General features: G+C 42.8%; 1 protein-coding gene across 2 annotated transcripts in view; it reads left to right on the forward strand.

Annotated features, from left to right (window-relative positions):
- Positions 1-3,367: 3,367 nt before the first annotated feature.
- WIF1 (WNT inhibitory factor 1) overlaps positions 3,368-14,136 on the forward strand; it is a 36,753-nt gene continuing 25,984 nt past the window's right edge. For both annotated transcript variants that reach the window (XM_083860670.1, XM_083860671.1), the window contains exon 1: positions 3,368-3,473. In XM_083860670.1, the coding sequence (XP_083716796.1) occupies positions 3,372-3,473 (102 nt within the window). In that variant the 5' untranslated portion in view covers positions 3,368-3,371. The remainder of the gene's footprint in view (positions 3,474-14,136) is intronic.

Below are 14,136 nucleotides of genomic sequence, written 5' to 3' on the forward strand. Positions count from 1 at the left end.
ATTGCCTCGGGGCCATATTTATGCCCAGTACTGTTATTAATTGTGTATTTTTTCTACCTTTTTTTATATTATTCATAACTGATGATCAAAGCGCATCAGGCTCTGACTTCCATACCCTTCCCTGTGTATATCATCATTCAAACCATCCATTCATTAATTCATTCCAAGGCTGTCATCAGGGGGATGCTGTCAGTTGCAATGAATGTCAGAGCAGGCCACAAATGCACTATATATGCATTCTTATGAAAGTTAGTGGAACTTGAAGCCATATTCACAACACAATTCTGTTTTCATACATGTTTTCCATCTCATTAAACAAAGAACCACAAAATACTTGCTTGCCCAAGTGTATTCCAATCCTGTCTCCATAATGTTCTCAACTCACTTAAAATATTCTTCTCTGAAATATGTCATGTAATTTAGGAGAGACATTAAAAAAACGTATCAAGAACTCGACCAGGATTATACCTAGATCTCTATATTGAATGCAAGCAGGTAGTAAAAGCACAAGTTTAGCAAACCTTACCCTCAGTGAATCTCATTGTGATACGACACTACAGCAGAGAGGAACTGGGGAGAACAGGCACTGCAGTACAACAGGCCAGTCTCAGCATCAACACAGGATTCACCTAAGCCTTGGCAGATGCTGGGGGAGAGACACATGGTTAAAACAACTACAGAGGTGTCTCTGGTCCTGCACGGTCTGTGGGTACAAACGCATACCCATCAAACTGTGCTTCAGTCACTAGGGACCAGCTCATTTCTGCAGAAAGTAAAACTGACTGCTATTGTGCTTTTAACTCAGGACTGTTTAAATTGTACCATCACAGCTTTAGAAATTATGTTCCTGTGTTACTACTTGGCAATTAAATTGTCTTCCTTTGTTGGATCTTAAGAAAGCCCCTTTACATGATAAATAACAATGTAAATCATCGCATTAGAATGTTAAATATTCTTACCTATCTTGAGGTCCCGTTTTAACCTCTTCTTAACAGTTTCATTTCAGGTACTATTTTTTCCCCACTATATTTCTCTTTTATAGTACAGCTAAAATTTCTTGTGTATTGTCAAGCTAAGATGATTCCACCCGGTTTGGAAGCAGATCTCCGGGCTCAGACCCTTCCCGGGTTGTTGGGGAGGGATGGCGCCGGGCGGGGCTGCAGTGGCGGCGGCGGCCGGCAGGGGGCGGCCTCGGGCCGGCCACCCACGGCCCCCCTTCGCACCGCCCGCCTGCGGCCCCGCGGCCGGAGCGCAGGGAGGGGAAAACAGGCGGCGGAGCGAGATAAAAATGTATTTGACACAACATAAATGAGAATCACAGAATCGCAGAACCTCAGAATGGTTTGGGCTGGAAGGAACCTGGAATGATCATCCCAATTTCATCTCACCTGTGACTAGGTTGTGCAAAGCCGCCTCCATCCTGGTCTCTAACACTTCCAGGAATGGATATCCACAGCTTCTCTGGGTAACCTGTGCCAGTGCCTCAACGCGCCCACAGTAAAGAATTTCTCTCTGATCTCACTTTGATTTTAAACCCTTTGTCATATCACTACAGGCCCCTGTAGAAATTTCCTCTCCTGCTCTTCTCTAGGCTCTCTCCAGGTACTGGAAAGATGCTCTGAGGTCTCTCTGGAGCCTTGACCAGGATGAACAACCCCAGCTCTCTCAACCTGTCCTAATAAGAGAGGTGCTCCAGCCATCTCATCACCTTCATGGCCCTGCTCTGGACTCCATCCAACAGGTCCACATCCTTCCTTTGCTGGGGACCTCAGGGCTGGATGTGGGGCTCCAAGTGGGGTCTCACAAGAGCAGAGTAGAAGGGCAGAATCACCTCCTTTGACCTGCTTGTCACACTAAATAACTACTAAATAACTACTAAATAACTACTAAATAACCAAAAAATAGCAAATAATCACCCCCGTCTAATAACCACCTAGAGGTGGGGCATTTCTGTTAGAGTACATACACTGACTCCAGGTTTTGGAGCCTAAGACTTTTGATCTGGTCAGGTTACTGGGGAACCCCACTCAATTACATCTGTCTGGAAAAGAAAGATCAGTTTCATGTTGCTGTCCACGACAGAGAATTCCAGTCCCAGCAGACAGTACAGAGGTGGCATTAGCAGTCACACTGACAGGATGAGATGGAGTGCCAGCAGAATCTAAAGCAGTAATCACAGGAAGAAAATACCCTCCAACTCCTTCCAGAGCAATACAGACAAACTTGGGGGCTTAACTCAAACTTTATCTATCCCACTAAGTTTTTGGCTTTTTTTTTTTTAAGGCTTTTCTTTTTCTAATAGAAGAATCCAGAAAATTTAGAAACAACATTTTTTTTATTCCTTTAAGAAAGCATGATTCTGTTTAAATATTTTTTTGAATAGAAAATTCTTTCAGGCTTTACTAAGTTCCTATATTGAGCCATTTCCAGTTCCTGTGTAATTGGCAACATTTCGGTGTTTTGAAAAACTCTACTGCTCTCAAGACCTTCGGGCAAAAGCCAGGTGGAAGCCTTTTCTTCTTTCAGCACACTGCCCCATGTCCTAGGTGGTTCCCTGGCTCTGGGCAGCGTGTCCCTGTTCCCTGTGCACTGGGGGCTCCTGGCTGGCCTTAGGGCCGGACCCGTCCGGCTCCCCGGGTCCCCGCCGGAGCCACGGCCGCCCCCCATTCGGGTGATGCTCCCCCACCTTTGACTCAAACCCCACGTGTGTCGGGGGGACGGCTGGGCGCAAACTTCTTCTCTTCTCGCAGACAGGAGTATCCGCAGCGACCCATCTGTGACCGTGGCGGTGCCACCCTGGCCGGAGTGCGGGGTGTCCCTGCGGGAGGGGGAGCACAGGGAGGGCCCGGGAGGCGCGGCCGGGCGGCGAGCCCGCCTATCCCGGGTCCGCTGTGACAGAACGGGCGTGGGCCGCGGTCCCGGCTCTCGGCTCCGCTCCTGCGGCAGTGGGCGGCCCCGCAGCCCCGGGGGAAGGACCGTGCGAGGCCGCGCTCCCCGTGCCCGCCCCGCCGGGGCCGCCCCGCCACAGGGAGAGAGGGAGGGAGCGCAGCGGAGCCGTGAGCCCCGGCGAGCCCCGGCGAGCCCCCGGCGGCGGTGGGGAGCGGAGCATGGCCCCGGCGGGGCGGCTGTGCCGTGCCGCGCTGCTCTGCGCCGCGCTCAGCCTGTGCAGCCTGCGGGCCGCGCCGCGCCAGCCCGACACGCTCTACCTGTGGATCGAGGCGCGGCAGGCGCGGGCGCTCATCGGTAAGTGCGGCCCCCGCCCCAGCGCCGGGAGGGGGCCCGGCCCGGAGTCTGGCCCGGCTGCCGCACACCGCGCCCCTTTGCCTCCCGCAGGCTTCGAGGAGGATATTCTGATCGTGTCCGAGGGGAAGATGGCCCCGTTCACCCACGACTTTCGGAAAGCCCAACAGAGGATGCCCGCCATCCCCGTCGGCATCCACGCCATGAACTTCACTTGGCAGGCAACGGGACGGGTAGGGGCCGGGATGGGGCCGCGGCAGGGAGCGGGGCAGGCTCTGTAAACCCGGGCAGGTGGCTCAGCCTTGGAATAGTTGAGGAAACTGGGGCAGCCCCGCCTGCGGGAGTCCCCGGCGCGGGCAGAGGGTGACCCGAGGAGCAGCGAGAAACGCGTTGGGATGGCTGGGAAAGAGCTTTGGGATGGCTGGGAAAGAGCGTTGGGATGGCTGGGAAAGAGCTTTGGGATGGCTGGGAAAGGGCGTTGGGATGGCTGGGAAAGAGCGTTGGGATGGCTGGGAAAGGGCGGTGGGATGGCTGGGAAAGAGCTTTGGGATGGCTGGGAAAGGCGCTGGGAAGGGGTTTAAGGTGCTGGGGGCGTGGGGCTGCCCGGGCGCCAGGGAGCCCGCAGGCTGGTGAGGGTCAGACAGAGCTCGCCAGGAACAGCCCCGTCGCCTGCACTTGCAGTAGAATTTTGTACCGGGCGGTAGTTACGTGGGTGCAATTTTCTTTCGACTTTCTTTAGCTTATGGACATACAGTACAGGCTCTTCATTAATCTCTATGTACTAAACGTGCAGGCTTAATTTGTAGTTCTAGTAAATTACATTTCTCTTCTGTAGACTTAATTTTACCAAGTCAAATTGCAAAACCACATAAATCTGCAGTTTATTGAATCCTGTTAGATTCTTTTGTTGAAAATGTGACATATTTTTGTGAAGAAGCATATGTATGATTTGACACACTGACAACATATGTTGAATTTGCATAAAGCTGGATCTTGTTAGTGTACATTATCATGGATACAGAAAAAACATGGTGGCATAAAATCCTGGATAAAATTGTTTCATTTTTACAATGCCGAACGTTGACTATATACAATAAAGAACTTGGCAGAGATGGAACAGTATTTACATTTAAATAATGAACATCGATTTTATAATTCAGCTGGTTGCAGCTTCACAAATTTGGTTGTGGTTTTGGTTGTTTGAAAGTACTCCATCTACAGGAATTGTTTGTCTTCAAGGTGTTGTCTGATGCACTTCCAATTTTTGCTGTCCTCACAAAGTCTTTGGGTTTGGGAAGTGCTTCACCCCCTCCTCCAGAGAGGAAGGTGAATGTGGAGAGACAGAACTTACGAAGGCTGAATGACTTGCTCTGGGTCTTTGGCGTTCCCATCAAGCTTTACAGAGAAAACAATTTTGTACGCCAAGGGTTGGCATTTAAGTGCTTAGAAATAGTGTCTCTTGGGACTGTATTTCCTGCTCCATTTCACTGCCAGCTTCAGTTGCTGTTGATGATAAAACTATCTCTTTTTTGAATGGGTGATCAAGATTTCAGACTGAACACTGTCCTTCTCTTGTATTTCCTTCTTGTTGTTCTCCTCTCCCTCCTTTGCTCCCTACATGTAGATCATTAGGAAAAGGTGATTCCAACGCTGATTTCAGTGAGAAGAGTCACAGGCTTAAAGACATTATAGGAAAATGTTCTGCTTGATGCCACTTGCAGGATGAAATCCTTTCTGAGCAGCTCAAAGGTGTTTAACCCATTAAAGTCCTCCTCCTATTTTCTGGATTACTGAATACTTCTTAGACAAAGCATTCACTTTTAGTAAGTGAAATACTAAAAGTGAAGTTTAAAAAAAATCTGTGTTTCTCCAGAATTTCCAATATTTTATGAGGGGAAGAAATGAGTACATTTTTACTTTTTTTCCAGTGTTCTATTTTGATTTTAAGTATACACATTCTTAGAAGTTTCCATTAACACATCCAGGAAAGTGCTAAAAATTGCTACCTTTAGTCAGTAGTTTTCTGGGAATTTCCTAATTCAGGGAAGGGAAAATGAGAACTGGAAGGGAGGAGAAGAGGAAGAGAAGAGAGGGAGAGAGAAAAAAGAGAAGAAAAAGGGGAAAGAGAAACAAGAAAGGAAGACAGAAAAGAAATGGAAACTAGTATTTTTTGAAAGAAGAAAGGCATTTGAAATGCTGAAGTACTAGACTGTTTTCTGCAAAACAGCTGTTAACTGTTGCTTCCTGTTTGGTAAAACTGAAATAATTCTTCTGTGAGTCTTGTACCTTATGGACCTCTTCACCCTGTATCCCACTTGAAATGTGAAGAAGTTTCTCTGGGACTCCAAGGTTTGGGGGGGCTCTCGGTAGTATATGCTTCACCTCTAGGAGCAGCTAGACCCTTGTTGGGTCTACAGATACAAGACTTCTCAGGAGTAGGTGCAGGAGATCCTGTCTGGCATTTTGTGGTTCCTGGTCTTGACATCAGCAGGATGGGGCAGTGAGAGAGCACCTGGGTGGTGTCTGGCAGCCAGACAAGGTCAACCCATCACACTTGGGTCCCCAACAGGGCACTTTAGCATCTATAAATATCTTGTGGGTAGATCCCATCTACCTGCTCCTGGGATAAATGATGATCCAAGTTTGAGATTAGTAAATAATCCAACCAAGGGAGTGGCAATGCTTCTCAGTCCTACATGGCTGAATATTCTAACTCAAAAATGCCTTGTTGAAAGGCACATTTCAAGGACTAGAGTACATCTGTATTCTGTGTAAACAGAAGCACTTGAAACTCACTACATTTAGGTGTTATGCTTCTGATGCAGTGGCCTTTGTGTCCTGAATACATTTTATGTGAAAAAGATTTTGTTTGATAAGTAAACAATTAAAATAATTTTCATTAGAAAGCATTAACCAAAGAAAAGCATTATTTGCTTTTAATTCCTTGTCCATTACTTCTAATTAATTATTAAGAAATATAAGGGGAAACTCAAAATGAAGGGTCTGAGGGTTTTTTGCTAGTGGAATCAGGATGTGCCAGGGGTGACAAGAATGTTAAAGTACTGCAAAATGGGACTGTCATGTTGTTATGCACTTTATGCTTCTACCTGTAAATTAAAGCGTAATATTACAGATGTCATGTTCTCTTTAGAAAGGAAATGTAATCTGTGTAAATTGACAGTTATAAAGATTGTTCTTTGAACTGAAAGGTTTAAAAAAGCAAAAGTCAGTGATAATATGTAGTATATAGTATGCATTTATGTAACCACTAGAGCTCACTGGTGTGCTTCCTGGCCTTCTTCTGGATGGTTTTTGCAAAAGAAAATACAATGGCTTTTAGTGGTCTTGTCCTCTGTGGAAGATTGAGCTAAAAAACTTCACAGTGAGACCCTATCACACTGATTAATGCTGCAACATGTTTTACTGTGTACACTAGTCGAAGTTACCAAAGATTTCAGTGATAACATCATCTTTACAGCATTTAGGAATTTATGACAAGCATTTAATCTCCAAATCCACAAAACTCAGCATGTATTTTTAACTTTCAGTGGGAATTGTGACAGCTGTAAAATTAGGTTCACATCTGGGAGAGTGTTGGTGGGAGAGAACCATATCAAAAAAGAAGTTGATTATTGCCCAGACAAGTGCCCAGTGACAGAGAAGCAGCCCAGTTGATTTAAGAGACAGGAGGTGAAAAAAAGAAACCAAAAACCAAGTTGGAATTTTTGTTGTGTAGCATTCTCTGGCCTGATCCACAGAAATAGTCAATCTGGGCCACAACGTGCCCAGGCTGCTTTCTTCCTTTCAGACATGGAAGAAATATTTGTGGGCAGATGAATTATTGTAGCAGTTCCCTTCCCTCTCCCCACTGTTCTGAGTACCCACCTATAGCTCCTCTCCTGGTGCATGGTTGAATGCACGCCCATAATGTGACATCTGAAATAAGTCTCAAAGAGTTACTGATAACCTTGAGTAAATCAAAAAGATGCCCACCTCTGAGAAAGAGGGAATGTATGTCTTCAGTGCATTTTCTAGCATGATTTCTACATTGTAAAGTGAAGGTCAGGAATGCTGTATGGTTAACAGCTCCTGGAGGCTAGTTCTGATCTCAGCAATGTGACCATCAGCCCTGAATAGCTCACCTGAGTTCTCTGAAATTGTCTTATATTGCTGAGTTGTAGCCTGACAGTAAATAAAATAAATAATATAAATATTATTTATTTAAAATTAATGAAATGGAATATCCAGCTATGCTAGGAGATTTGTTTCTTTGCTCAGAGGGAAGCTAAAAGACCACTAGTTTTAAGGCATTAGTGGTGTAATAAGGTGCTCCAGTCAAACATGGATATTTCCCTGATAGACTGAAAGAAACCAAAAAGTATTGAATTTCAAAACCTAATTCTTCAAAGGAGACTTTTCTTCAAAGAATCTGCTGATTTTTTGTAAGTATCTTATATATAACCAGTCATTACAGCGATGCTTTTCAGCTTAAAAGAATGTCTAATATGCAAAATTTAGGAGATTTTTTTTCAACAAAAGTATGGCTCTTCTTGAAGTTTGGTCAGTGTAACTGCATAAACTCACACTTTTGTGATTTTCAGTGATACCTCCACTCCACTTTCATGTCACCAACCCAGGGAAACACTTTGTTTTTTGACCTCTGTACCAAAACTTCCATGTGGAATGTGAAGATGTTTGCGTACTGTGAGCATGATTTTTAGGCAGGGTGTTCTCATATGAAGAGCACAGCTCCAAACCTTTAATATTTAGATTCTGCTCAGCTGTGGTATTTTGCGTCTCAGTGTTGTAGACATGCCACCAGGGATCAAAGTAATACTCTAGAGATCCCACTTTCTTAGTAAAGCAGGCATGTGCCAGCCATCTGTTCCATCTGCTGATAGAAAACAGCAGTAAAATTTCTCAAAGTTTTGCCAAGAAGAAAAGGGGGGATTTATTGCTCAGCAGAGATGAGTTACAAGGCACCTTGTAGTGTAAGCTGCATCTGGTTTCCATAGTAATTTACATGGCATGTGTGTAAACTACACAATTATTCTTTTTACACAGCAGTGTAAACCTATGTTAAGTAAACAGTTCTTCAAGATTTTGGTGTTTATAATTTCTATAAATAATCCATTTTTAACAAAAAAAAAAGCTAAAGTCATAAATTATTTTCACTACTTTTACAGTAGTGGCTGCAATGTACAACATAACTGTTGAAAAGCATTGGAATTAACAAGGACACCCCAAGCTTCAAGATTACATTTTGTGAAAATGTACAGATTTTATGCTCTGTGTTACTAACAAATTTTCTGAAATAGAAAATCCAGGCTTTCCTCTTTTATTGCTTTCCTCTGTGATTTGTTTTCTTGTTTGTGGAAGTGAAAATGTTTTCTGGCAATATCACCTCTTTTTACAGACAGTTCCACAGATATGTTCTTAGTGGTCTAAAGTTAATACCATTAACAAGTAATGCTGTGGAGAAAGAACTAACAAAAATGAGAGCTAACTGAACTAACTGGAAGAGTTTTTCATACATTTAGCATCTTCTCTTGCTTTCACACTTTCTGGAAGAGGTTTTTTTGGTGTAGCTACAGCTATCATTGACTTGATTCTAGCCAAGTGGATTATGTACATACAAAACAAATGTAAGGAACCACACTCTTCCTAGGGCATGCCAATATGTGAGGAATGTGATGTGCCCCAGAATTTTCAAAACTGATGTGAAGTAGATACTTGCATCATGTTGAACAGAATTTCGAGAGCTGAATACCTTAGCTCAGAACAATGATTATAATTTTTAAAGCTTTCAAGAAAATGCATCTCAAAACCACTTCTGTTTTTCCTTCCTGTGGGTTTACACTTGGCTTGTTAGGGTTTGTTCTTCTTTTATTTACCTTTTTCTGTACAAATTCCACCATCTGAAAGATTCTACTTTACTTATACTAGTCTCTTTTACTATGTTGGATCTTTTTGTTTTGCTGGGAGGTTTTAGTTTGCTTTTTGATGGTTTATTAGTGGCCAAGCTCTTCACTGCATCAGCTGTAGCTCAGACATGGTGGTAAATGTAATCCCACCTCAGCTGGCTGGCAGGGCTGTGCCTGATGCAGCACCACACTTTAGCTGAAGAAGTGAGGAAGGGGCACTTACTTAAGCAAGGTGCATTGCTCCAGCTGGAGAGCAGTTGCTAGTGGTCCACCTCAGAGGTCAGTCTTAGATCTCATACTCACAGTGAAGCAGCAGCCCAAAATCTGCCACAAAGAAAGTGATATAAATAAAGCAAAGACACTGGCACTGTTGTACAGAGGCTCTAGGAGGCTTCATCCAGCTATGATACCCAAAGTCCACCACAGTACGTGGAATCTTAGTCTGTTCACAGAACACCTTAGCAATGCCTTGCAATGGTTCAGAGTGATTTTTTTTTTTTCCCAGCCACACAAAAAGAAAATCCCTGGGTAATTTTGCATCTACAATGAAAGTTTGCTTTGTTTTCCAACTAGCTGGTGGAGTCCATCTCTTTTTGGCCATACAAGGAAAAAGGGACTATTACCTTTGAGCTGCTTCAGCACTTGCTGTCATCAGTGCTAAATACTTCAGTAAATAACTTGAAGACCAAACATCGCTTTCAGAGCTGGTCCCACAAATCCTCTGAAGCTGCTCCTTTGCCTGGATAAAAAGCTAGCCAAAGCCAGCTGATCCTAAAGGAAATAAATATGCCTGACATCACACCTGGCAATCCTCCAGCCTCAGGTTTTGGCCCATCACCAGACAAAATAAACTCCCCAAATAGCAGCCCACTAATGAGAAGATCTATCACCGGCTCTGAGCACTGAAGCACAGAAACCGGTAGCAAGAGCCAGAGACCAGCCTCTGCAATGGCAGCTGCTCAGAGAAGCAGAGGGCAGGCTCTTGGACCATCCTGACCATCAGAGAACAGAGCTTTCAGTACTGTGATTATGAACCTAATTTTTCTCAGAATACATGGAAGAAGTCGTGGAAAAATCACAACTTTTTGATGAGCAGAAGTTAAGCTCTCCCTACAACATTTTCTATTTGCCCTCAACTTGCAAATGTGCGAATATTGAGATAGCCAATGGGAATCTGAGACTTAAAACCTCATAGACAAATAATCAAGTCCACTGAACATATTCAGTAAGTAGTGCAAGTACCAACTTCAACCTGTTGCTTTTGAACTGCAGCAAACACGGGTCTCATTTTGCCAAGTTTGAGCCTTAGCCAGTTCTCTTTCTTGCAGAGGTTTTGGGAAATAAATTGAGCTGTTGAAACAGAATCTATTTGAGTAACCATGTTGAAACAAATTTATTTTCCCATTGTGAAGCCACAGATATGTAAAGTTTCTGCAAGCAGCTGTGTGGCTGCAATATTCCTCGCAGAGACCATCAGGGAGAACAGGCAGGTTGCACAGCAGAGCACTCTGTCAGAGAGAAAGAAGAGGCAAAATATGGTTATCTGGGTTTGTAATCACAAGCAACAGATGATATGCATAGACATATTAAGAGCTGGGAATGAATTTCCCAGTGGAGCATATTGGCAGTTACCTTGATTGATTTTTTTGTTGTGTTATTTTTGTTGTTGTTTGTGCTGGCTTTTCTTTCTTACCTCCTTCCTTCCAGTTTTGCACAGGAACCTCTATTTATATTGTATAGGCATGCAATGTAAATAGATTGCATGGCTATGCAATCTGATTTCTGTATTGGCAAGGGAGGGTAGCTGAAAGCTTGTAACCCAACATGTCGATTCTCTCTGATCAGACCTGTGATGTGTTGGTATTAGATACAGGAGCAGCTTATACTGATCCTAAAAGGCAAAAATTAGAATCCTTCATCACATTAAGAACCATGGGTTTCACATTTTTACTTGATATAACTGTAACTTTCCTTCGATGGGGCTGAATCTGCGCCTTATCCTGCCCACTGACAGTGTTCACATTTGAATTATATGTGTGAATATCCCGCTTAGTTAATAGTCCCTTTTTAGTTATCTTGCCAGATATTCACAGTAAAGTAAACTTCACAGTTTTTATAGTATCATGATGCTACTTTCATTCTATGAATCACCTGACACTAGAATTAGAAGATGTAAAGCATTTTGACATGCATATTGTATTTATGTAATACCTTTATTCATCCAAAAGTAAGGGTTTTCTCACCCTGTAAAATACAATCAAACAGTATACATTTATTAAATTATATTAATTAGGAAATACTTCAAAGGATAAGGAATCTGAGAGTTTCCAGGCAGGAGGAAGGCTGACCTGGGGGTAAAAAGCAAATTCTTGTAGAATCTTTTGCTTTTCCACCTCTTCCCAAACCCAACAACTCCAACAGAAACTGTCTCTACGTTTATATGTGTGTTCCTTTCCCTGATTGAGAAGACTAAAGTAAGTGCAGTGAGGTCTTTCCCCCTTCCTGATTTAGAGTAGCTGCTGGATCATATCGAGGTTTCTCACCTTTTTGTGCCCTGTAGTGATGTAAAGAGCAGACCTGACCACTGAGTAAGGTTTGTAGTGTGGGACATTGCTCCCCTCCAGCATTTTTTTTTCTTCCTTCAAACTACTGTGGACCCCACTTAGCCCAGTACTGCTCACTTCATTTGAATAAAGACTTGTTTGGGATATTTGGGGAATCTCCAGCAGCCTACGACACCAGTAGAAGTTAGGGATTGTCAACATACCTGGAATGTATTCAGTGGCACAAAGGACAATTTGGTCCCAGTCTGCAAGAGCATACCAGATTTACCATAGATATTCATCAGGGAATAAATTAAATCTCTGATCTTAGCAAGAGTCTTGCATCCCAAATAGGACAGTTGTCTTATAGGAGAGTGCACACCTTTGCTGTCATTAGATTCCAGCTTGTTTTTCACCACAGGTAGATTTAGGCTTGGAGAAGCCCACACATTCACTGCTGAGGCTGCTGTCCCTCTTGCGTTTTCTCTGTTAGGGTCTCTGCAAAAGATTCTTTTGGGGAACTTTCAGCTTCTGGCTGTCCCTGTCAGAAATTAGACTGACACAGGATCGGTCATGTTATCCAGAATTTAAAAAAACACAACAGAGGGATGTAGCTTTCCCAAAATAAACTTCCTGCCTTTCTTAATTGGACCTTTTCCTACAAGTGTGTTTGAAAGGTTTATCTGGAATCTCAGCTTGACCCTGTGTCACGTCAGCAGAGTCCAGGACTTGTGAAGATGCCTATGTAGCAGATAGACTCCACCTGCACCTAGGGAGAGAAAGAAAGGTGGTTCAAGACAGCAGGTAAATCAGATTCTAGCTGGGCTGAACTTCCTTCTGCAAGTGCTGGTCTCTGTCCTTTGGGTGTACAGGAAGTCAAGGATGAGCTGTTTTTAAAAAAGATACTTCATTTGAATGCTGGGAAATACACAGGACCTTAGCTCAAAAGACTGGACCTGTGAGGCTGGTACTGTAACCCAGGGATGAAGCTGTGCTGACCCTGCCTATAGAAACAGTCCAAAAGACAGAAAAGCTGTTTATAGAGCCTCTTCATTTTCCCATAAGAAAATGTGGAAAGCAAATTCCTTGCTTTACTCTGAAGAGAAATTCATCTCCTTTGAGTAATTCAGGGTAGAGTTATGGAGGACAAAACTATGTGGAGGCCTCTGTAGTACATGGAAATATGACAGCAATATGCATCCACTTAGCAGTCTTCATTGAGTAGAAAAATCAGTGTGATTTCAGTACAACAGCAAACACAAAAGTTCCTTTTCAGATACACTTAACAAACAAACAAAAGTGGTAAATTTAGTTCTTTTGCAGTAGGATCTAGAATTTGCTTTGATCAATGACATCCTGTGAAACAAGAAAAAAATTACTCTGAATTTTCACAAAAAAGGGAATTTGAAAATCCATGGAGTTGATATTAAAAGAGAGCAGTGTTAAGGAAGTCTCTCCTAATGACCAGTCAGGATGGAGTTGAATTTTTGCAACTTTTTGAATTTTAAACACTCGTCTTCCAGTAAAATAAGGCTGAAGACCAATATCTGCTGGGCAATAAAGAAACTTTCAGTCAGAGGTGCTGCAAACTTTCTGTTGCATGGATACACAAAAGTGGAGGCATCTTTCTTTGAAGCTCTTGAAAGACTCCAATTTGACAGAAGCTGCTGTGAGATTTCATAAGTTTTGAGCAAGTTCACTGCTTACATTTTGAAGAGAAATATTTATATTTATTATACAGGAGTGCCAGTTAAAGCCAAGATTGAAACACATGGATTCAATAAAGGCCAATTATGTGACCTTTGCTGTTTGCCACGCTTTTAACTTGTGTAAGTAATTGATTACACTTTCATGAGATCATAATCAGAAGGTTGTTCTTTGGTAATGGTGTTCTAGAGAAGCTTTATCCTCAACTTCAAAGCTATTCTGTGAGGCTTAAGAACAAAGGGTTGGGAGTTTGAAGCGTGGCCAAAATGAATCTGTATGCATTATCCATGTTTACCACCATTCAATAGGTGGATTAGCTTATTCTTCATCTGTGAACTTTCTCTCATCACATCAGATGAGCCACCATCTCTAAGGTTTACATTTGTGCTTTTAAAACTATTCTGTTTAACTAAATATGGTATCTCTTCAGATCCCCATCATAACTAACCTAAATACTTGTTAGCGCAATCACATCTTGAATTGTAAAAGTTTTATTAAAATTATTTTATGTTCTCTGTGAAGAATTTTCAGTGAATTTTGACAGTGATTTTTTTCATATTATTTATCTTTATAGAAATAATGTTGTCATTGTTTGGAGGAAAAGCTGATATATTCTGCTAAGATTTCAGTCCATCTCCCCAGTGCAAAGCATTCTTGGAGGCCTGTAATGTCACCTTTCAAAATCTGAGGCTTCTTTTAAAAGCAAACAATAAATTTCACTT

This window comes from Zosterops lateralis (genome assembly GCF_965231275.1).
Source record: "Zosterops lateralis genome assembly, chromosome: 4".
NCBI classification, from domain to species: domain Eukaryota; kingdom Metazoa; phylum Chordata; class Aves; order Passeriformes; family Zosteropidae; genus Zosterops; species Zosterops lateralis.